Source organism: Myotis nattereri (assembly GCF_964212035.1).
Source record: "Myotis nattereri genome assembly, chromosome: 1".
In the NCBI taxonomy this organism is placed as follows: Eukaryota; Metazoa; Chordata; class Mammalia; order Chiroptera; family Vespertilionidae; genus Myotis; species Myotis nattereri.
This window is the reverse complement of record NC_138075.1, coordinates 29,063,224-29,087,212: the sequence shown is the minus strand read 5'-3', so window position 1 is coordinate 29,087,212 and position 23,989 is coordinate 29,063,224. Positions and strand designations below refer to the sequence as shown.

At 45.6% G+C, this 23,989-nt stretch overlaps 3 protein-coding genes and 1 long non-coding RNA gene across 6 annotated transcripts in view; 3 read left to right on the top strand and 1 right to left on the bottom strand.

Moving 5' to 3' along the window:
* Positions 1-3,313, top strand: part of PLEKHH1 (pleckstrin homology, MyTH4 and FERM domain containing H1) — a gene marked incomplete at its 5' end in the record, with an annotated part of 44,984 nt that extends 41,671 nt beyond the window's left edge. The window contains 2 exons of the mRNA XM_081088245.1: positions 82-228; positions 1,201-3,313. Coding sequence (XP_080944371.1) covers positions 82-228; positions 1,201-1,362 — 309 coding nt within the window. The 3' untranslated portion in view covers positions 1,363-3,313. The remainder of the gene's footprint in view (positions 1-81; positions 229-1,200) is intronic.
* Positions 3,314-3,617: 304 nt separating this feature from the next.
* PIGH (phosphatidylinositol glycan anchor biosynthesis class H) lies at positions 3,618-10,560 on the bottom strand. 2 transcript variants are annotated; one of them, XM_081088225.1, is made up of 4 exons: positions 10,319-10,560; positions 6,978-7,187; positions 6,254-6,337; positions 3,618-4,602 (listed from the first exon to the last, which is right to left on the bottom strand). In XM_081088225.1, the coding sequence occupies exons 1-4, from the start codon at positions 10,496-10,498 to the stop codon at positions 4,510-4,512; spliced, it is 567 nt and encodes a 188-aa protein (XP_080944351.1). In that variant the 5' UTR covers positions 10,499-10,560; the 3' UTR covers positions 3,618-4,509. The 2 variants fall into 2 exon arrangements, with proteins under 2 accessions (XP_080944351.1, XP_080944350.1); XM_081088224.1 differs by having other exon boundaries at positions 6,254-6,334.
* An 87-nt stretch (positions 10,561-10,647) lies between these two features.
* Positions 10,648-19,168, top strand: LOC308517193. 2 transcript variants are annotated; one of them, XR_013995810.1, is made up of 4 exons: positions 10,648-11,309; positions 12,468-12,775; positions 16,403-16,474; positions 18,621-19,168. It is a non-coding gene; the product is annotated as an uncharacterized lncRNA (long non-coding RNA). The 2 variants fall into 2 exon arrangements; XR_013995811.1 differs by having other exon boundaries at positions 10,649-11,516; positions 18,621-19,161.
* A 3,752-nt stretch (positions 19,169-22,920) lies between these two features.
* ARG2 (arginase 2) overlaps positions 22,921-23,989 on the top strand; it is a 36,881-nt gene continuing 35,812 nt past the window's right edge. The window contains exon 1 of the mRNA XM_081088132.1: positions 22,921-23,123. Within this exon, the coding sequence (XP_080944258.1) occupies positions 23,016-23,123 (108 nt within the window). The 5' untranslated portion in view covers positions 22,921-23,015. The remainder of the gene's footprint in view (positions 23,124-23,989) is intronic.

Sequence of the window (23,989 nt, the reverse complement as noted above, 5' to 3'; positions counted from 1 at the left end):
GCTCAGAAGAGACGGGATGCTGGCTCCTAGCTCAGAGGCAGGGGGAAAGTTTCCCCAGGACTAACCAGCTCTTTCCCACAGCAAGTGCGTGTCACCTACCCCTACTCTTCAGTGACGACCTTTGGTGGCTGCCGGGACGACTTCATGCTTGTGATTAGATCCATCCCAGACCAGAGCTCTGGAAAAGGCCACATTGAAAAGCTGACCTTCCGGATGGCCGCTCCCAAGGTGGGTCTGAGAGTTCCTGCAACATTTTACTCTGACCTGTAATGTAGGAAGAGGTGGGCTTGGAGCTGAGAAAGGAAGCTGGGGTTGTGACCGTCTCCTGGAAGAGCCCTGCCCCAAAGGAAACTCGGCCTGGCCTATGATCATGGCTCCAAAGGGCTCCGGTGGAGTTGCTCGGCAGTCACTGCTGGGCAGACAGTGAGGGCTGGCTAGGAAGGGCACTCACTCAGCCCAGCTACTCTGCGCCCTTCACATGATCTTTCCTGCTCTCAAGCCTCCGCGCCATGCAGGCTGGAGCTGGGTTCGGTGCTCACTCACTGTTCTCCTCGCAGCAGGACCAGGGCAGCTGCCCCCTCAAGATGTTCTCACCTTGTCCTGGGCTCTGCTGTCCCAACACTAGTCCTCAAGTGGGACAGTCTGCACATGCTCCCCTGTCCTTCAGGTCTTAATTCCGCCCAAAGACCTCTTTTGCCTTAAGGGCTTTATTCCCACTCAGTACAGGCAATGTTCTCAGTACAGCGACGTAAGAATTACAAAGACTCAGAAACCTAAGTCCTCATTTATAGGTTCCTGACTCCGAGAGTTCCCTGGAAACCCTGTTGCTTTGATCCTAAAGCTGGAGATTGCCAGATCTCCTCCTCCTTTTAACACACCCCTGCCAAAGGAGAAGATATGTGGGCCCTTTGCTCCAGGGAGGCCCCCTGCCCCAGCTTGGAGCCAGAGAGGAAGTGCCGCCTGTTCTCAGGGTACTGTGCGTCTCACAGGACCTCCAGACCAATAGGGGCCATTTCACTGGGCCTCTGAACCGCACAGTAATGACCCCCTTTGGACGATTTCTCCCAGGTGGGTATTTTAAGAGAGAAAGGAACTGAAGCCCAGGAAGGTTATGTGCCCTGTATAACAGCTAGTGAGAGAGAAAGCCAGTGTTCGAGCCAAGGCTAGTTCATGTCCTTCATGTCTCTGTTGTCTCCTTAGATTGCAGAGGCTACCCTCCTCATGGCCAGCTACATGAGCCACTGCTCCATAACTGTGAACACACCCACCAAGCTACCTGCTGCCCACCAGCCATGGGAACTGGCCGGACAACAGCTCTTTGCTTCTCTTCCACGGGCTGCCAAGGGGCCAACGTTGCTGTGAATATTTCTCCTGCCCCTTTCCCCGCCACCTGGGGCCTCTGGGGTTGGAGATACGAATCCTGGGGCATGACACTACTGTGATGGGTCCAGCACCCTCCCCAGCCCGCCCTGGTTTGTTCTGTGAAGTGTGTACTTCAGTGTCCACGAAGCCTCTATTCTCTAGGTGCCTTATGTTTCAGGGCCCAACTTTTAAAAAGCCAGGCCCAGTATAAAAACCACTGTTTTTTCCCCCCACCAGAGTATGAGTGCTGGATTCTGCCTGCTTCTAGACAGACAGGGAGGTCTGGTTCCTGAGGGCATCAGTGCCGTACGTCAGAGCTTTCCCCACTGGCACCCTCGGGGAGGCCAATCTGTTGTATACTGTATACGGTCCTTATGTGGGGATTTATACTTGAAGTTTTCCCAACATCCTCAAATCCTGAGGACCAAAATTTCCCGTTCACCCCAACTCTGACAGAAGCCTAGAACTCACTAAAACTAGGTTTCCTTTTGCAGATGGGAAAGGGGTTGGCAGGGCTGGAGGGAAAAGAGCGGAGGCCTTCCCTCCCCTACTGCCCGTGAGTAGGTGCCCCGCAGTGCCCCGCCCTCCGGGGCAGCAGCTCCTCTTTGTAGGACAGGAGCGCTCCCTGCCGAGATCAAAGCTGCTCTTCCTCACACTGGACTGTAAGCCCAACTGGGTACAAGCTAAGGCAGGGGCAGGTCTAACTTGGCCTCCTCGTGTCTCCGTTTAACTACTGGACAGGGCTCAGTGAAGGCTGTGCTCACTGCTGTAGGACGAGGTGGCCATCACTCGTTTCCCTGCTCTTCAAAAGACCAAGCAAATGCACTCTGCTTTTTGCTACTCTGGGAGCCACCAGAATGAGTCAGAAACAGGAGACCCCTTGGGGCTTGAGGGCCTGGGATCTGCTCCTCAGGACTTCTGGCGAACTTCTGCTGGGAATTAGTTTGAGGACAGAGGACAGGTGATGTCTGTCCCAGAAACTGAATGTTGCTTCCACCTTTTGCCTTCCTAACGATGCCAGTATCGCCCTATCCCACTGAGACCTTCTGTTAAGTGCAGAGGAGATGCTCTTTGTTTCCACCCTCCCCTAACAAAGAAAGACGAAAGAGTTCACTGGTACTCTGATTTTCCAACATTGGAAATGGAGTTTTATTTCATAGCTCTAAGACAGTCTTATCATATGTCAATAAAGTGCTGAAAACTGTATGGTCTTAGCATTTACCCTGACAAAGTGTGGGTATTTTACCCTGACAATGTACACTGTGTGTGTGTGTGTGTGTGTGTGTGTGTGTGTGTTGCAGAACCACTCGGCTGGAACTAGTTTATGTGAGCACTTCAGCTCCTGCATGCTTCCCCTCTCATCCTTTACACCAGGGGTGGAGAACCTTTTTTCTGCCAACAGCCATTTGGGTATTTATTACATCCTTCTCGGCCCATACAAAATTATCAACTTAAAAATTAGCCTGTTGTATTTGGTCAAACATTTCTGTTCCTGCCTTTCGCCCAGCATTTGGGTTCTAATTGGGACATTCCTACCTGGAACACATCAACACATCACACGTACCACAGACTTCTGAAGAACCCCTCCAGGGCTGGTGTAAAAGGCAGAAATGACATCTCTAGTTTTGTGATACTTGAGTGTCTCTAAGGCCCATGAGGATATTACCCACCTGGGAGTTTTAAAAACATTAGGATCTGCCCTGGTTTGTGTTGCTCAATGGTTAGAGTGGCAGCCCACATACCAAAGGGTCTTGGGTTCAATTTCCGGTCAAGGGCGCATAGTTGGGTTGCAGGTTCAATCCTTGGCCCCAGTCAGGGCATGTGCTGGAGGCAACCAATCAGAGTGTCTCTTTCACATCGACAGTTCTTTCTCATTTTCTCTCTCCCCCCCCCTCTCTCCTTTCCACACTCTCTAAAAACCAATGGGAAAAAATATCCTCAGGTGAAGATTAACAAACTAAAAAAAAAAAAAAAAAAAATTAGGATCCCAAAGAAAAAGCAAAGAACAGAGCTGTGTTCATACTGAATTTGGGGGTCAAGCTATTTCCCCCACCCTCTCTCCTTCCCAATCCTTCAGGAATCCTTTCTTAGTTTATGAATTTTATACAGAAGAAACTGTCTTACCAACAAAGGCTTCTATAGTTTGCATGTTTATCCTTCTTTAACATGTTCCTAGAAACCAAAGTCAAATTTCTGTCTGGACTTTTGTCTCATTCCTCTCGGCAAAAGAAGTTTTTTTTTGTTTTTGTTTTTTTAAATATATTTTATTGATTTTTTACAGGGAGGAAGGGAGAGAGATAGAGAGTTAGAAACATCGATGAGAGAGAAACATCGATCAGCTGCCTCCTGCACATCCCCCACTGGGGAAGTGCCCGCAACCCAGGTACATGCCCTTGACCGGAATCGAACCCGGGACCCCTCAGTCCGCAGGCTGACGCTCTATCCACTGAGCCAAACCGGCTTCGGCAACAAAAGAAGTTTTTGAGTAACAAGAGTATTAATGTGCTTCATACCCTGACTGAAATGCCACATTCATGTTTGTCAGTCAAAAGCAGGTGTCTGTGAACCAGGCAATTACTGTACATGTTTAGGAAGGAGACTTGTTTATTAGAGATTCATCATATTTAACCCTATACAGACAAAGGAGCTAGGGGGACAGAGTCTAGTCTTGTGGGACATTTCTTCCCACTAACCCAGTGCCCGAAGAGCTGGACTATTTTCTTAACTTTTATATAGCTGGAAATTGTCTTTCTCAAGAGATCTGATATCAATTTCCCATTGTCTTGCTCCACAAAATTCAACAAAAAGTCAACTTGAATGTGCTTAGAAAATTCGCAAAGTGCTATTTGTCAACATGGCCTTGGACAAACCGTTTCTTACGGTCTCCTCTCAGTTGGTAATGTACACATACCTTACGAGGGGAGCCCTGAAATACCAGGAACACTTTGCTCAACATCACACAGTGAGCTGAGTTCCAGTCACCTGCTCTGTGGCTCTCAGATCCACTGCATCCATCCTGGTTCCTAGGGCCGTGTCCACATGATGGTCTGATTACAGCAAAAAACACCGCAAATACAGCAAAATACAGCGCAAGGGCTTAGGAGTCCTTTCCCACGGAAGACAGCCTGGCCTTCTGAATGCTGGGGTTCATGGGCTTGTGGATGTGGCTTTCCCGTGTGCCAGGACCTCCTGGCAGCTCCTGTACACTTCAATCAAGCAGTCCAGCCGGGGCTTGGCACTCTGAAGGCCAAAGGGAAGAAAGGCACAGTCAAGGTGAACAAGAGAGCTTAGGCGTGCGCATCCCTGTGCAACCTCACTCACCCACACCCAGGGGTCTACAGGCACAGGTGGGAGCTCAGAGGCAGAGTGCAGGCCTCACAGCACCTTGCTGGAAGAGTCCCTTACCAGGCCCTCAGCCCAGCCTATGAATTCTGCAAAGCCAGATCTCAAAGGCAGTTTATAATCTGTGTAAGTTTCATGATCTCCATCTAAGGGCAAGCAAGAGGGTTAACAAGGAGACCCTCCTGGGGAGTGTCACAAGCTGTGGGACAGTCCTCAGAGACAAGAAGGGCAGCTTCACATGTCAACATTGACAAATACTGTGCATAAGGAAATGTAATACAACTGAGTTAAAAGAAAGCCACAGAATGGGAAAAAGATGAGGATGGCATATGCAATAAAAGTTTGCTACCCAAATACATAAATTGTTACAAATGCATAATCAATATCTACATTCTACTTAACTAAGAGAGGAGGTATGGATAGTTTAAAACAAGAAGAAATATTAGTAGGTAGATACAAAGAAATATGAAAAGTCTTTGTCATTTAAAGTACAAATTTAAAATTTTTAATTCTTTTACCGACATACTAAAGAAGCTATACCCACTGTTAGCCAAGACTAGAAAAACACAAATCCCCCCAAAGTATATGAAGTTGTCCAATCTCTAGAGCCAAATCTCAAATACTGTAAAAATCCATGAAGCTATTCGTAAACTTTAATAAAATAATTTTGAACTATGATGCAAAAGAATTTTAGCTTAGCTGCCTTAAATCCTTTGAGAAACAGGGCAGTGAGGCAGTAAACTGCAGATGTGAATTATACACCTATAAAGGAATTTATTACAATTATGTTTATATAAGTGGTTTTTTAGAAGAGCAAAAAATACCCTAGGATGTGATTTCAAAAGTTAGCAATAGAGTGGCTAAATAAACTGATACTTGACATGATGGTATAAATTTTTTAGTAAGTACAGTGGCCTTTGCAGATGCATGTCAAATTTAAAAAGCAAGATACAAAACAGTGTATACCGTAACAGTATGTGTAGATCAGTAACATCTATGTAAAATCATATTGGTAGACTGACAGCCCAAGGACATGAATAGTGATTTACAGGCAGAAGTTGCTATCTATTTTTTCCCTAAAATCTGTGTAAATTCATAATATTTCTGAAAGCCTGTATTTGCCTCAAAAGGAGCTCCTGAGCCCTAGCTGGTTTGGCTCAATGGATAGAGCACCGGCCTATGGACTGAAGGGTCCCAGGTTCGATTCTGCCCAAGGGCACATGCCTGGGTTGTGGGCTCGATCCCCAGTAGGGAATGTGCAGGAGGCAGCCAATCAATGATTCTCTCTCATCATTGATGTTTCTCTCTCTCTCTCCCTTTCCCTTCCTCTCTAAAACCAATAAAATATATTTTTTTTAAAAAAGGAGCTCCTGAAAGAACTAAAATCCTAATTCTCACTAAAAATAGCCATCAGGTATCCTCATATGTTCCTGACAACAAGAGTTTACATTGCTACTGTACAGAAGTAGCCATGGATACGCGCGGGGGGCGGGGTGGAGGAAGAGGATTTCTTTGGAGAAGAAAGTTAAGCCAAGTGTTCTGTGCTCACCTGGAAGACAGGTACTACTTGGGATATCCCATTTGGTTCCATCGGGTCATTCAATAAAATGCAAAGGTAGTAAATCACCTTCTGCTGTAAGAAAATACACCAATAGCAGAGATCTAAGTGAAACTCATTTTGTCTCTTTTTCTTCAAGGGATGGCTAAAACTTTTTCATAAATAGTTATCTCTAAGTAGAACTCTTGATAGCTTTTGAAGTGAGGGAGAAGTATATTCTCATGCAACAATCACCACCAGAGATGATTCTGAAGCTGAGCCAAAAATAAAATGAAATGCTGACACCCTACCCATGAGCACCTGCTGTGTCTCTTTAAAAAGGGACACCCTGGTCGGGTAGCTCCATTGGTTAGGGCATCATCCCCATATGCCAAGGTTGTGATTCAATCCCTGGTCAGGGCACATGCAAGAATCTATCAATGAATGCATAAATAAATGGAAAAACAACAAATCTCTCTCTCTCCTCTCCTCTCCTCTCCTCTCCTCTCCTCTAAAAATAAATAAATAGATAATATAAAAGGACATACCTTTTTTCAATAGAAGTCACTTTTATGGTTTTGGACATAACCAAAAGGAAACACTGCAAGTACTGGAGCAGAGAGTCCTCAATTTTAATTTTGTGACATCTAATACTTCAGGTACTAAAACAGTTCAACTTCAGGCACACTCCATGGGCTACCCCTCCAAAGGGGCCTGATACCACTTGCATACTTACCATATAAATAGCCTCATTAATGATAACATCCTTCACCTTGCCCATCTCAATGAAGGTGGTGCTTTCTTTGCCAGAGGCATAGGATGAAGTCATCTGAATGCCCAGGGAATCAATGATTAACAGAGTCTCCTGATCAATCTTCACAAAATGGAGGTAACCAAGCAGGCCTATGAGGGTGATGAAGATGGCAGCAGAGAGGATCATGCTGTTCTGGAGAGAGAGCCAGACACCGGCAGTAAGATTACCAGATGGTCTTCTGCATACGCCACTGTTTAATAAGTCAACTCTAGGCAATGCAGGAAGAGCCTTGTTCTGCTGTGAGTTGAACAGGTAAGAGGAACATGCATGGAGGAAGAGGAAATCACTTTCATTTGTGCTCTGTAGAACTATGAAAGCATATGATGAAATACAGACAACAAACAGATCCTGGAAGAGAACCTCTATCAGCAAAATATCCATCAGAGATTTTTCTTCCAAAACTGCAACTTAAGGACTCAGACCTTTCCTCTCACACTCGCTCAGAATAATATGTAGTGCAAAATCACAGACTGAGCAATTGTAAAATGCTTCACACCGTGTAAGAGATACAACCCAACCACTCCTTCCTAATAGAACTTCGAGTGAATCATGATTGGTTCCCACTCCTGCCAATGACTGGTTTAGAAACGGACACATGACACAACTCTGACCAATGAGATGTGAGGGAAGATCTCCTGGAGGGGTTTCTGGAAAACCAAGTCCATCTAAAAAGAGATATAAGGAAAATAAGGTCCCTACATCCTGAGGGTTGTTTTTTTTTTTAATATGTTTTTATTTATTTCAGAAAGAGGAAGGAAGAGCGAGAGAGAGAGATTGAAACATCAATGATGAGAGAGAATCATCGATTGGCTGCCTCCTGCACAACCCCTACTGGGGAGCAAGCTTGCAAGTAGGCATGTGCCCTGACTGGGAATCCAACTGTGACCTCCTGTTCATAGGTCAATGCTCAACCACTGAGCCACACTGGCCAGGTAATCCTGAGGTTTTGATTCTGCAACTATTATGGACTCTGTTAGACCATGTGGAAAGCTAGGCTGAGGACAAGTAGAGTACACCAAGATGAAAACAAAACAAAACAATCTACTGAGCCTCTTATGCCCTCCTACCTCTTGACATCTTGTTTTGTTAACAGAAAATAACAGAGATATTCTCATGTAGAACTCTTTTAGTTGTTTTGGGTTGTGACTAACTGATGTATTAAGGCTGACTGATGAACTGATATGACTACCCGATGTGTTAAGGGCTCAAGATGACATTTATTCCTTTGATCCTAAGACACATTTACAACCTTTTATCATTTCTGATGTTGAAATGTGTTTTTCTATTGATGTGTGTTTCTCTCATGAGGCACTGTTTTCTTTTTTCCATAAGCTATTATATAGAAGGATGACACCTGAAAAAAATCACTGGCCTGGAATAAAAAGAGATTCAGTAATTTGTGACTGGCATTCCTTAAAGGCAGGAAGTGTCTTATTATTCTTTGTGACTGACTGACAAGGTGCACTCCTTGACCTAACTCTAGTCAAGCTCTTCTAAGCCCCTGACCCTGCTGTCCATCATTGTTGGGCCTACGTTGCCCAGTTGTAGTAAGAATCTTGCTAAGTCAGTTTAGAGAGAACTCCCACCTGACTGGTCTTCAGCACGAATCCTGTCAAGTCAGTTTAGCCCCTGATGTTTCCTTTTAGTAATTTCCCATCCACTGACCCCCACCCTGCTCCTCGACTATAAATTCCCATTTGTCTATGCTGTATTCAGAACTGAGTCCAATTATATACTGAGGTCTTTTTTCTCCTATCGCCATGGTTTCTGAATAAGATCTGTTTTTACCACTTTAACTATTAACCAGCTCTGATTTTCTTTGAAACTACCTTCCTTTACATTTTTAAAATTTATTTTTATAGAGACACAGAAGGAGGGAGGGAGGAATAGAGAGAGAGCAAGAGAAACTTCAATTTGTTGTTCCACTGGGCATTTAATAAGTATCTGTTCCCTCCTCACATGACCATATATTATAAATTAAATATTTTTTTTGGGGGGGGGGGAGGAGCAGGACTGTTCTGGCAACTTAACTGAGTTATGAAGAAACTTTTAGATATAACTTGACACAAATAAAGGCAGTCCTAATTATGCATATATCTTTGCTTGAATGGCAAAAACAGCTAATGGGTGCAGTAAAGGATGCGGTAATGGAAGCAATATCCAAATTAAAGAATAAATAGTCCTGCTGTACTTACTCTGACCAGATCACTCCTGAAATAAACTATTCAATTCAGGGCACTCCATATGAAACTGAAAAAGGCAATGAGGGTGATTCCTTTCATTTGAGGGCTGTCACAAAACCACTGTACGTGACCCTCACAATACTGAGGAGCTGGCGTGGCAGGCATCGATTCCATTTTAGGGATGTGGAAACATCTGGGACAATAGGAATGGGTCTGGAAATGGAGCTTAAAAAACCTACCCATCTCTGAAATGTCATAATTCTTTAGAAAGTCCTTGAAGCTGGGGGAGCGGTTGGGAAGAGGGGGAGTTAGACTGCCTTGAAAAACAGATTAGGAAGAACTGTCCATGTGAAGCTCTTAACCTGTGTGTGTGTGTGTATATACACACCCTGCACAAGCCCACACACCAGGCGCCAGCGACAGCCTCTGCGCGACCACAGAGGAGGTATGGGGAGCAGTGGCTCCCGAGGCGCGAGGGGACCGGAGGACGATCCGCGAACAGTTCTCGGGCCCCTTGGAGCTGAATCCCTGGGAGCGTGCGCTACATAAGGCGCATGGAAGTTGACCTTTCAGGCCAGTGGTTCTCAACCTTCCTAATGCCGCGGCCCTTTAATACAGTTCCTCATGTGGTGGTGACCTCCAATTTCATTGTTACAAATGGAACATAATTAAAGCATAGTGATTAATCACAAAAACAATATGTAATTATATATGTGTTTTCCGATGGGTCTTAGGCGACCCCTGTGAAAGGGTCGTTCGACCCCCAAAGGGGTCGCGACCCACAGGTTGAGAACCGCTGTTTGAGGCTGTCGTGCAAGGACCCGGTGTGTACGGGCTGGAACCAGAGCACAGCAGCGACCCGAGGGAGGGAGGAAGGACCGGCACACCCTGCACGGGCCGTAATGGAAAGAGCTGTCCAGCAGCGGACGGCGTCCCCAGCGCCAGCGAGCTCCCGCCGCCGGCCCTACGACTGTAGGAGGGTCCGCCGCCGCGAGGTCCGGGCTCGACCCCACGACCCCACAGACCCTTCCAACATCGCGTCCGGGCACCGACCGCGGGGAGGGGCGGCCCGGCCCTTACCTCGCAGAGGGTGAAGAGTCCGTAGGCCGCCAGCCACACGGAGCAGGTGACGGCGGTGAGCGAGCGCAGCGAGAGCCGCGGGCAGCTGAGGCAGAACTCGCGGCAGGACGGCGAGTAGTGGCGACGCTGCAGGGCCAGGCGGCCGCCGTAGATGTCCGAGAAGCTCAGCTCGTCCTCCATGGCCGGAGGGCACGCACCCCGCGGGCCCAGCGCGGCGGCCGCCCGCCAGCCCCAGCCTCCCGCCCGCGGCCTCTCGCGGGCTCTCATCCACTTCCGGGAAGCGGGTGGCCACGCCCCCCCCCCCCCCCCCTGCTCCGCGCAGCCTCAGTTCCGCGCGGCGGTCTTGCGGTTCTGCGTTCGGCGCTGCCACTCGGCTGCGATCCTAGGATTGTCTACTCCGAAGCCACCTAGGGGGCCCGCAACTCGGAGGACAGCTGAAAGCCGCTACTAACGTGCTTTTTCTCCATGAACTCGTTTCTGTTTCTAAGCAAAGCACACCCCCAGGAGACAGTCCACAGGTATTCATCCATTCCTGTTCATTCATTCAGGAGCGGAGGGTCCTGCCTTCAAGAAGCTTCCTTCCTGGTGAGAGAAACAACATGGAAGTAACTTCAGACTCGCAGGGGTGACTTTCAACAGTGCGGTCAGGAGAGCCTCTCTGCGGGCAGACGCTGGAGCCACAAGGGTGCAGAGCAGGCTGCTGGTGGATCTCTGGAGGAGGAACTTGCCCGGAAAGAAGAACAGGAAAAGCAAAGCCCCTGAGGCCGACACAGGGGGGCTTATTGGAGGAATAAAGGTCCGAGCGGCTGACGCCCGGGGAATGCCGTTGGGAATTGGGGAGGTAGATAAGGGTCAGATCCAGGAGGGTCTTGCGGGGCCTGGTAAGGATCTGGGATTTCACTGCCCAGGACTTCTCTCTCCCAAACCACTGCGTGCAGCGGGGAGTAGGCAGACCGAGCTGCGAGGTGAGCAAAAGCGGAAGATGCAGAAGGTATGGACAATACATTAATAAACGCATGAGTCGCTGGGGCCTGTGGGCTCCCTCTTTCTCCGCAGGATATGGCCCCAGAATGGCAGTGTGGGCTGTTAAGGAGTCATGAAGCTTCAGACCGGAGGCAGCGTCACGTACTAAAGAATTGATCCCTTTGTGTATACAGATATGTCGTGTAACGGTCGCACAACTGCAAGTCTTTCTGATGTAAGTTAGGTTAAGTTTCTCCGTCGTCATCCAAGATTTTGTTTCCTTTTTTTCCCCCTCCTAAAGGATTTTCTTCAAGTATTGCTTTGTTTTTCCAATTTGTCTAATCTGAATCTTACCAAGCAATATACACCCCTCTCAGTTTGGAAAATATCGTGTGATATATTTTATGATTATAAAAGTTTGAATATGATGGAGATTTTGAAAAATACAGGAAAGAAGAAAAATATTTTCACCACTCAGAAATAAGCACTGTTGATGTTTTGGGGGGACCTCTAGTCCTGGGAGTTCTTAACCTGGGCTCCATGGATCAAGCATAGAGTTTCATCTTTGGTTTCATTAACTTATAAATAAAATTTAACATTTTATTTTGAATGTAGGCCATAAACCAATTAGTATTAGCAATACTTGTGATTTTTGTCACTGATAGAAACCCCAGATATTTTCATTTCATAATAATTGTTAGTTATCTCAAAATGTCATTTCTACCCATCACTACTTCAAAACTGCAGTCATTTTTAGACCCACCATTAGATCTTGGTATTTAATGTGTCAGTAGAAACACATATTACTATAATATTTAAAATATTTTTATAAGTGTATTTTAATTTTTTTTAATCCTATGTATTTTATTCATTTTAAAAAGATTATTGTAATAAGAAGTCTGTTGGATTTATCAGAATTACAAAGGCTTTGTGGCACACAAAAAAGGGTAAGAACCTGTGCAGGCTCAGAAGGTTCACAGTATAGAGTCATAGAAAAAAAGAAAGAGACAGCAAAATGTACTTAATCTTTTTGAATATTAAATTATCAGGGATAAATACTGTGGTAATGTAATTCCAAAATCTTTATAACCACTTTGCTCTGTCAGATCACAGTGTCATCGTAACTCTGTTATGCAGTTTGATATCTCAATAGAAATTGAAACCTGTGTATTTGCCATTTACCTAGAAGCCAACTGGGATAGAAGTGACAAGCTTTCTTGCACATGACCCTGTGGAAACAGCAAGGGATGATTCTTGAAGCTCTCAGTGTTGGACTTCCAAGTATTAACCAGCCTCAAAAGTGCAGTGGACTGTATCAGCAAGGAAGGGCAGCTAATGAAAAGAACGTAGACTTCGTTGGCAAGTTTCTCCTGGGAGTTTTAATATCTTTTTGCGGGGTCACTGAAAGAATCTCGCAACTAATTCCCTAGTAAATTCAATTGTGGAGAAGCAGAACATGGAAGCATGAGAAATGCGTACTTGATGTTTGTCAAGGTAGGCTAACTGCTATTTAAAAAAAAAACTTTTTTTAGTGGTTTAACACAACAACTGCATATTTATTGACTGTCTGCAATGCCATTTGGATGCTCCTGGTCACATGGCTGGTAATTTTCGCCAAGTGGTGATTCAGAAACCCAGGCTCCTTCAATCTAGTGGCTTCACCATGCTTGGGGCACCTCATGGTCCTCTCCATTGGATCCTCTGCCTCTGGCCAACAGATGAGGGGCAAGAATGGAGGATCATACCTGGGAGGATTTTATGGCCAAGCCTTCCACCTACATTCCATTGGCCAGAACTCATTAACATGTTCTGTCTAATTTCAAAGGAGGCTGGGAAACATGGCCTATTAGCTTGCCTGGTGAAGAAAGAGAAAAGATTTTATGACTAACTCATCAGTCTTTGCTATAGTTTCCAAGAGTATGGCTACAAGAATCAGAATTAAGTTTGAGTGAATTGGGCATCATGGTGGCATACATAGGATTAATCTGACATAAGATAGGTAATTAGTTCTACTGGTGAAGTTATTTTTGGAACATGAGTGTCTGAATATGAATAATAATTCTATATAATAAAAGCCTAATATGCAAATTGACTGAACGGTGGACAACCAGTCGCTATGATGCTCACTGACCACCAGGGGGCAGGAGCTGCCCACAGGCCCCAGGCCGGCCAAGGCAGATGCCAGTGGGGGCCCCCCAATTGCCCTGCCAGTCACCCCACAGAGGGAGGCCACCAGCGGCAGCAGCAGGGGGTGGGGCTGGCGAGCAAGTGGTGCTAGACTGGCCAAGGTGGGTGTCAACGGGACCTCCCCCTCCATCACACCATCAGTCGCCCCACAGAGGGAGGCGACCAGGGGCAGCGATAGGGGGGCGGGGCCGGCCAAGGCACGGGGGGGGGGGGAGCCCCGATTGCCCCACTGGTTACCCCACACATTGGCCCTGATCACCAGCCAGGCCTAGGGACCCTACCCGTGCATCAGGCCTCTAGTCTATAATAATAAAAGCATAATATGCTAATTAAACTGGACAGCTGAACGACCTTCCAGACGAAGCCAAGGCTGTGAGGGCCGAGGCAGCCACCGTGGCTGCAAGGGCCAAGGCAAGCCGCCATGGCTGTGAGGGCCGAGCCCTTTGCACAAATTCCGTGCATTGGGCCTCTAGTCCATATTATAAAAGCCTAAGCGACTGTTACGGTGAAACAACCGAATGACCAGTTGCTATGATGCACACTGACCACCAGGGGGCAGATACTCAATTCATGAGCTGCCCCCTGGTGATCAGTGCGCTCCCAGAGGGGGAGCACTGCTCAGCCAGAAACCGGGCTCATGGCTGGCGAGCACAGCTGCCACAGTGCGAGCCTCTCGCGACTCTGTGGCAGCACTACCAAGCAGCAGGTGCAGCCGGCCGGCCGGGATGAGTACAAGCAGTGCAGAGCCTGGCCCTGATTCGAGCACCTCCCTGGCTGCCTGCCACTTGGCGCACTGCTACATCCCCTGAGGTAGGCATTCGAGAGGGATGCCTGACTGCTGGCTTAGGCCAGATCCCGGTGCCGTTCTCTGTAGAAGGCCATCAGTCTGAACAGCTCAGTGACTCAGGGAAGCATAGGGAACTCAGGGTGAGCCTGCCTCCGCGCTTCACTCACCCACTTGATGGTGTTCACAGGACAGACTGTCGTAGCCCAGCTTGTGCAAATGCAGCAGCTGCTGAGGCTCAAGCAGCAGGCCGTGCAGCAGCAGCAGGACATCCAGCCACAAGCTGGCAGTCAGACATCCCCAAGGGGCCCTGGACTGTGAGAGGGTGCAGGCCAGGCTGACGGACCACCCCCGCCCCCTGCCAAGTACACAAATTTTGTGCATCGGGCCTCTAGTAAAAATATAATTAAAGAATTCAATTAACTTAATTTTTATGGCTCATGCTGGATTCTTGTTTTTTAAATATATTTTTATTGATTTCAGAGAGGAAGGGAGAGGGAGAGAGAGATAGAAACATCAATGATGAGAGAAAACCATTGATCCGCTGCCTCCTGCATGTCCCACACTGGGGATAAAGCTGGTAAACCATGCATGTGCCCTGATCCTGACTGGGAATTGAACTGTGATGATGCTCAACCACTGAGCACACTGGTCAAGCCATGCTGGATTCTTAAAACTTTTTTAGTATTTACTTACACTTATGGATTGAAAGGTTGTTCTAAGACTATGGTCTTATACTGTAGTTTTTAATTCTATTTACTTTTTTATAATTAACTGAGAATAGGTCTCCTTCTATTTAGGGCCACTTATTCATAGGGGAGGAAAAATAAAGGCCCTTATAAATATAAAGAAATCCAAAATAGGCTTATAAAAAGGTAAGTATCACTAATTATACCTCAATTTTACAAAAGCAAAGGAAAAGTTACAAGACTTGTTGCAATTTAGTGAAATTGATCAGTAAATTAATTTACTTTGCATAAAAAGATGAGTATAACATTTTATCTTTCTTTGTTTAGAATTCCAATTTGATTTATCTATAGAGTGTTTGGGAGTATCTCTTTATGTAGCTTTTTGAGTGGTTGCTCTAGGTATTACATTTTATACACAAATATTTTAGGAAAAACTCAGTCTTCCTCTTGTGTTTCTCCTTTACTCTCACACTGCTACCACACTCACAACACTTCTGACACCAAATGTGTGGGGTTTTTCCCCCATATCTAGAGCAATTCTCTGTGACCAGGTGGTGGGTATCCTACAGTTTAGTTCAGTTCTGACACTATTTACCTGGAGATAGCATCAGATCCCACAATTGCTTACATTTTAGATTTTAAGGCTTGAAATTCCATTATATGTATTAAAACTACTAGGAATAAAGGAAACAACTTTGCAATGAAGTAGCATGTTCTCAGTAAAAGAAGGTGTAAGGTATGGAAATACATTTTTGAAGGACTTAAAAGAAAGTGATATGTCCTAAAATCTTTTATTGTCACTTTGGTTAAATGGATTTTTAGTATTATTTCATAATGGCTTATGATCCTATTTAGTCAAATGTCCAAACCTTCTACTATATTTTGATGAACTTCCCCAAATTCAAATTATAAAGTCTTGACCCGGGAATAACTTTGAGGTATTTCAGAATGGTCCCTGGAACAACTCAAAAGATTTATTTTCTCTTCTTACAAAAAAAGAAATTTAAGCCCTAGCCCGTTTGGCTTAGTGGATAGAGCATCCGCCTGGGGACTGAAGGGTCCTGGGTTTGGTTCCAGTCAAGGGCACATGCCCTGGTTGTGGGCTCAATCCTCAGTGGAGGGCGTGCAGGAGGCAGCCGATCAATGTTTCTCTCTCATCATTGATGTTTCTATCTTTCTCTCCCTCTCTGATTCAATAAAAATAATAATAATAATAAGTTTAAAACTAATTAGGCTTATTTGGTATTCATGGAAAGCATTGTAAAATAAGTGATGATAAGCTTTTAGAGTATATTAGATAGGTAAGCAATGGCTGGAAATTAAATGAATAGTCAGGACTATAGGAAACCCCCCCCTTTTTTTTTTTTTTTGCTTCTTTCAACCACCATAGTGCATTTGAGTTGAACTTTATTCAACTGCCCCTTAGTACAGGTTATCAATATGTTCTTGTATGTTTTCCAGGTGGGTTGAAGCCTTCCCCTGCCTCGAGGCTGATGCCCTCACAGTGGCAAAGAAACTTGTTTCCTACTCCAGGTATACCTTCCACAGTCTCTAGTGATTGAGGCACCCACTTCACCGAGCATGTCACACAAGCCCTGACAGACAGCCTTGCATACTTCTGGAAATGATCATTGACCCTGTCACCCTCCATTATCAGGCAAGGTCAAGAGAACCAATGGAAGAACTGGATTCAAACAGAATACGTTTTAACCACATGGGACTGAATAAACTGATGAGAATAGTTGCAATTTTATGACTTTTTGTTTGAAACATTGCTGGCTCTTTCATTTTCATTTTTGTTTTCCAGATATAAGGAAACATTTTTTCTCTAAAGCTAGCTGTGACTCAGAGCAATTTGGTGTATTATACTTTTGCAAGCAGAATTGAAATATTTGTCTTTTTCTTCCTACTTGATCCCTCCAGAATTAGGAAACTCGAAATGAGTGTTCTCATATTCATGGTGATATTGTGAAGTTCAATAAGAATCTGTTCTCCTTAGCCCTGGCCGGTTTGGCTCAGTGGATAGAGCATCGGCCTGCGTACCGAAGGGTCCCAGGTTCCATTCCGGTCAAGGGCACATGCCTGGGTCACAGGCTCGATCCCCACTGAGGGGCATGCAGGAGGCAGTTGATCCATGATTCTCATAAATGATGTTTCTATCTCCCTCCCTCTCCCTTCCTCTCTGAAATCAATAAAAAAATATATATATATTTTTAATATATTTTATTGATTTTTTACAGAGAGGAAGGGAGAGAGATAGTTAGAAACATCGATGAGAGAGAAACATCGATCAGTTGCCTCCTGCACATCTCCTACTGGGGATATGCCCGCAACCCAGGTACATGCCCTTGACCGGAATCGAACCTGGGACCTTTCAGTCCGCAGGCCGACGCTCTATCCACTGAGCCAAACCGGTTTCGGCAATAAAAATAAATTTTTTAAAAAAGAATCTGTTCTCCTTATAATGGGATACAACTGGAAACTAGAGCCAGTATCATATTTGAGAGAAACATACATAGACTCAGAAATGACCAGATATTTTTAAGGAATTAAGACTGATTTATAAAAGCTAATTAAAAAAAAAAAAACCTTGGAAATGGTGGCCTGGTACCCTTGCTTACAAGGTTCCCAGCAGCCTTACCAGGTGAGAAAGGAATCTCACTTCTTGGCAGGTGTAAGAATCTCAGGATATTTGGGGGACCTCAAGAAGAGAGGCCCCTGGCCAGTATGGCTTAGTTGGTTGAGCGTCATTCCATACATTGAGAGGTTGCTGGTTCAATTCCCTGTCAGGACACATGCCTGGGTTGCAGGCTCCATCCCCAGTAGCAGGTATGCAGCAGGCATTCAGTAGATGTTTCTTCCCTCCTCTCTCTCTAAAATCAATTTAAAAAAAGAAGAGCCCTAGCTGGTTTGGCTCAGTGGATAGAGGGTTGGCCTGTGGACCCAAGGGTCCTGGGTTCGATTCCAGTCCAGGGCACATGCTCGGGTTGCAGGCTTGATCCCCAGTAGGGGGCATCAGGAAGCAACCAATCAATGATTCTCATCATTGATGTTTCTATTTCTCCCTCTTCCTCTCTGAAATCAATAAAAAAATATATATGTGTGTATATATATATATATATATATATATATATATATATATATATTAAAAGATAACATTTAAATAAATAAATAACCTTGGATTAACTTAACCATTCTTTCCTAGGCATTTGCCCCCAAAAATTCTGTTTTGTTCTTAAACATTTCCATATTATAATTATAGAAGAATATGTTATTTGTTGAGATGTTAATTAAAGGCAACAACTGAAAAAAAACTTACTAGGGTGGCATTGGTTAATAACATACAAGTTTCAAAGGTATAGTTCTATAATGCACCATCTGTATATTGCATTGTGTGCCTGCCACCCAAAGTCTGCTCCTCCCATTACCATATATTTGTATTGTCTTTTGAGGTTTTATTCCTACTTGTAAACTGGACTAGATTCTGAATTCTTCTAGTCTCCTCCAATATCTGGCTATGAATTTCCAAACTAACGTTTCCAGTTTTGAGTTGGAATCTTTGAGAACTAAAACTGCCCCTTTCCCAAAGCCATGCAAACTAAAGTGGGATGACTTGATATTAACTTGAGAGAAGTCACCATAATAGCTAATATATGGACTATCTTTGTGCCTATTGCAGAAAAATCACCAGACATCCAAACTGCAGACCAAAATAATCTGTCAGACTGATTGCCTGCCTTCTCTCCATCTGAAAATAATTCAAGACAGACATCCAGAAATCTTGACTGCCTGCCTTCAGAACTCAGAAACCAAGGTTATAGTCTGCTCCATTCATTAACCTTTGTTTTTCTTTTGTTTCCATAGAGATACCTCTTATTGAATACCTGATTGCTTATGGCACAGGTTTAACTTTCCAGCTGGCATTCCAGCCTCCTGAAATGAGAAACAACTGTTTAACTGAATTGAACTTCTCTTAAGACTAAGACTGGCTTAATGAGATATAGAACAATTAATTGATCAACCCAACGTTCTGGAATGTGAAAGTCTGGGGAGGACTGTAAGGGTTCAGAATGAAGACACCCAAGATCTGCCTCTATGGTATGCAGATGATTTTGAGCTAATGGCAACTGTTTCCCTGTGGGCTCAAGAGAAACTTCTGTCCCCCACATATAAACTTACAAGTAAACTATATTAAAAATTAAGATAATATGCATACATTTAAAGCCTATCATTGCCTAATTATTTTACTATATCTTATTATTTATTTACTAGAGGGCCAGGGCTCGGATTCGTGCACATTGAAAGGAAATCAATTAGAAGGTAGCCGGCGGGGCAGGACTGGGCGAGATGGGCCGGACACGCCCTGGAGCCAACCTCCCGCGGTCCCTCCCCGGTCACACCTGGGGAGGCGCCGGGGCTCGAAGAGCGTCCAGAGCGTCCGGGGAGTGAGCAGGATCCTTCCGGCAAGTGGGGTCCCTCGGCCTGGCCTGCGGGGATTGGGTTGAAACCGAGGGTCCCGGAGTACAAGAGGGCACTCTGCAAAGTTGCTGTCGCTCAGCAGCACGTGTGTTGAGCACCTGCCCCCTGGTGGTCAGTGCAGGTCATACCTACCAGCCGATCAGTCGGTCGCTTATAGCCTGTTATATATAGAGATAGATGCTCCTGGGGGTTATTTATGTTGTTTACATCTACATGGTTGAAATACAATGCCATGTTCAGTGATATCACACTATGGAAATTGGCAAATACCATAATCTGATCTCACCTACTCACAACCTCACACCCGGGCCACAAACACCCCCACACGCACATGCACACGCACGCGCGCACACACACACACACACACACACGCACATGCACACACACACTCCCAACAACCTCTCAAGGGATAGAGTGTGGCAGCCACTGAATTAAAGAGACAGATCTCTAGGCTATCCTATAAATGAAGAGGAAAAGCAGAACAAGCTGGGTTAGACCCAAGGAGGGGTCCTAGAGCTATGTGATAACCCAGTACAAGTTTAAAATAAATTTATAAAACTTAGCTCATTCTTTTATGACTTTTATAACCTTAGAATGTTATCTTTAATAACTTACTTTGAAATAAATGTCCATTTTGAAAATCAAAGCAGACCAGGGCCCTGGACAGGTAGCTCAGCTGGTTAGATCATCATCTCAATATGCCCAGGTTGCAGGTTCAACCTCTGGTCAGGACACATAAAAGTAGCAGCCAATAAATGCATAATTAAGTGTAACAATAAACCAACATCTCTCTCTCCCTTTCTCTATCTGAAATAAAATTAAAAGAAAAGCAGACCTGTTATTTGAACTTTGGATTTTTTAAAAAATGATTTATAAGATATTTTTGGGTGGTCACTTCAGGCCCAAAACATATAGAATAAATTTAATTTTAAAGTATAAAGAGATCAACTAAAGGACTTGTATGCATGCATATAAGCATAACCAGTGGACATAAGGCATTGGGGTATAGGGGAGGCTAGGGGACTGTCTAGGGCGGGGGTATAAAATGGACACATATGTAATACCCTTTGTAATACTTTAAGCAATAAATTAAAAAAAATTTTAAATAAAAAAAATAAAGTATAATAGTAATATAACAATTTACTATTCATTCCCCTGATGCATGATAATGAGGAATTAGTAATTTACCTCTTACTAAACCATGGGCAGTGGAAAGCCACTGAAAGTGACATGCAGGATTGATTTAGAATGGTCAATCTGGTGACTCCCAGTAAGTGCTCAAAAAGAGGTTTTCGCAATAGTCCAGGAGATACTGAGGTAGTCTGTGCCAGTACTAACTTCAGAAAACATAGGAAAGGGGAGAAACTGGATGTGGTGATGGGCAAGAGAAAGGTGCCAAAATAATTCCAAGGATCTGAGCAAGTGTGGCAGTAACAGTGACTGAATCCCTGGCGGCATCTCTACTGTTTTCTACATCTCCCCACCCTGGAGAACTTCTTAAAATTTAGGTTGCTGGTTCCCCATCCCCAGAGTAGCTAAGTAAGCTTGGAGTAAATCCAATAATTTGCATTTCTGACAAGTGTGCAAATGTTGACGCTACTGGTCTGGGACCGTACTTTCAACAACATTGCCTAACAGTAGTACCCGCTTTATTTTGCTAAGGCTTCAAAGACATTTCTTTGTTAAACCAGCAGGGGGAGACAGGAATAAAATTTATCCTCTAAAACTAAATATACTGCCTTACTAGTACATTACTACAGCTGCTTGGAGTTATGATGTTGCCATGGAGACCTCTGAAATAATTTGGAAAGCAGCATGTAACTTGGCATCAGGAAATATTTTTCAGGTATTTACATTAACACCCCTCTCTCTAAAAATCAATTAAAAATTATTTTGGTAGGACTAACGTCCAGAATCTTACAAGCTGTGGTGACATAGTTAAGAATTTAGAATCTGGAGTCACAGAGCGCTGCCACTTCCAAGCTATGTGACTTTCGGAAAGTTACTTATCTTCTCTGATCCCGATTCCTTGAATTTAAAATAATCCCTATAGTAGTCCCCCTTTTATCCCCGGGGACATGTTTCAAGACCCCCTCTACATACTTAACTGTCACTTAAAGGAAGCACTCTACGGCTTCTCTTTGGCATATTTGAATTGCCAGCATCATTACTCTTGCACTTGAGGCCATTATTGAGTAAAACAAGGGTAACTCCAACTCAAGCACTGTGATGAAGCAATAAGGACCCGTTGATCTGATAGTCAAGAGGGCTACTAGGTGACTAATGAATGGGTGTCATGCATCTGTGGATATGCTGGACGAAGGGGTGATTCCCAGCCCAGCCAGGATGGAGCAGGATGGTGGAAATTTCATCAATAACTCAGAATAACATGCAATTTAAAACTCATTAATTTTTCCATTTACTCTTTGTGTACCGTGGTTAACTGAAACCTGGGAAAGCAAAACCAAGGATGAGGGGGGCTACCGTACTTTATGGAACTGTTAGAGGGCTAAAAGTTCTAAGACACTTTGTTGGTACTGCCCTAACCGGTTTGGTTTGGCTCAGTGGATGGAGCCTCAGCCCCAGGACTAAAAAGGGTCCCGGGTTCGATTCCAGTCAAGGGCATGTACCTTGGTCGCAGGCTTGATCGATGTTTCTCTCTTATTTATGTTTCTAACTATCCCTCTCCCTTCCTCTGTAAAAATCAATAAAAATATACTTAAAGAAAAAAAAAGAAACTGTTGGTTACTATTATTAAAATACTAGAGGCCGGAGGCACGAAATTCATACAAGAGTAGACCTTTCTTCCCCGGCTGCCGGCACCGGCTTCCCTCTGGCACCCAGGACCTGGGCTTCCTCCAGAAGGAAGTCCAGTCTAATTTATTATTATCGATTACTAATACTCTAGTTAATTGTTACTTTCAGCTAGTTCAGATATGTTGCTGTGTTTGGTTTTTAATAACCAGTGTCCTCATTATTCAGGTAAAGAATTGAAAACATCTGGAAAGTAATTGTAAATCCTAAGCGCCCCATCGGAAACTAGGTGGGATTTTATTAATACGCCTGGCCCAGAGAGCGCTGATCTAGATTTGATCTCCTGGCCTTCAGTTCCCAAAGGTAAGCGCGTTTTTTGGACCTTGAGCTCTGAGATGGACCGGAGCAGGTGGATGCAGGCTTGGTCTTGGCAGGGCACTCCCTGAGGGTCGGGTGAGACCAGTCTCAGCCTAGCCATCTCTTTTCCTTGATCAGCGAGGACTGGCCGCTGTCCACGGAGGGACACACCTGTTGTAACCATCTCTTAATGACCAGACCCTGATCATTGGTTTCACGGTGTCAGCCGCTGGGGCTCCCTGGATGGAGAGCCGGCTGGTGGTGGGGTGACATCAGGGAGCAGTGGGCGGGGCCTGCCGGAAGGTGTGCGGGAGGCTGGTTGGGGGCCCCACCGGCGGGGTCGGGGCGGGGCCGTGACGTCTCGGGGCTGCGCGGTGCGGCTCGCGCACCAGGAGGTAAGCGCAGCTGCCGGCGGCGGCGCTCACTTCAGGCGGCGAAGCGCACGGAGCAGCCGGTCGCTTGGCAACGTTCCGCGCTGCCCATCATGTCCTTAAGCTGCGGCCTCTCGCGTCTCCGGACGCAAGTGCATTTCGTTCTGAAAAAGTCTGTCCACTCGGTGGCTGTGATCGGAGCCCCGTTCTCACGGGGACAGGTGAGAACTAGGACATGGCACCGGGGAACGGGATCTCCGCCCGCTAGAACCAGAGAAAGCGGAGCGGGTGGGGGGTAGGGGTTCGAAGAATCGAGGAGAGGATGGGGAAAACCTGGTGGTTCTGGCGATTGGGCACCGGGAGAGCACGTGGGACTTTTCCCCCTAGAACACAGGGAAGGAGGGAGGGATGGAGGAACCCTGTGTGCGATTCGGCGGGGGGCTCCGAGCTGGCGGGTTTCCGCGGCCTCCCTGGGCGGAGCGAGGAAGTGGTGGGTCCCGCGGAGGGTGATGGAGGAGCGGAAAGGAGGGAGAGGAGTCCCTGGAGGGGCTGGAGGAGGAGAAACCGGCCGGAATCCGCTGTGTGAAATAGAGAGTGGAGGCGAAAGGGAGCGATTTCTAAGAATTCAGGATTCGTTCGCAGAGCATTAACTGGGAAGGAAATTGGCGCTGGCCGCTCCAGCGTTGGCAGGACGGGAGGGGCTGTTTGTTCTCTCTTCGTGAAAGAAACCCGCAGCCCTGGGAGCTCACTGGTAGAGAAGCCAGGGACCTGGCCCCTGCCAGCCACGTACACCAACCACCAGATCCTCACCTGGCTCAGCCTGTCTTGGCTCCCGCTCGCCCTTCACACATGGGGCTTGGAAGGTTAATTTGATTCCAGTGATTGTTGTTTTCCCCTCCTTCCCTGCAAGTGTGTGAAATAGCCAGACCTCGGGTGAAAATATTGAGAATGTCAGGTTTGGGGAGGGTTCTATTGGGAACTAAGATCATTCGTCCTCCCTTGGTTTCCCTTTCCAATATTTCAGTGACCCACTATCAACTGTGGTCCGAAAATGTCAAATTGAAATTCTAGAAATAAGCAATTCACA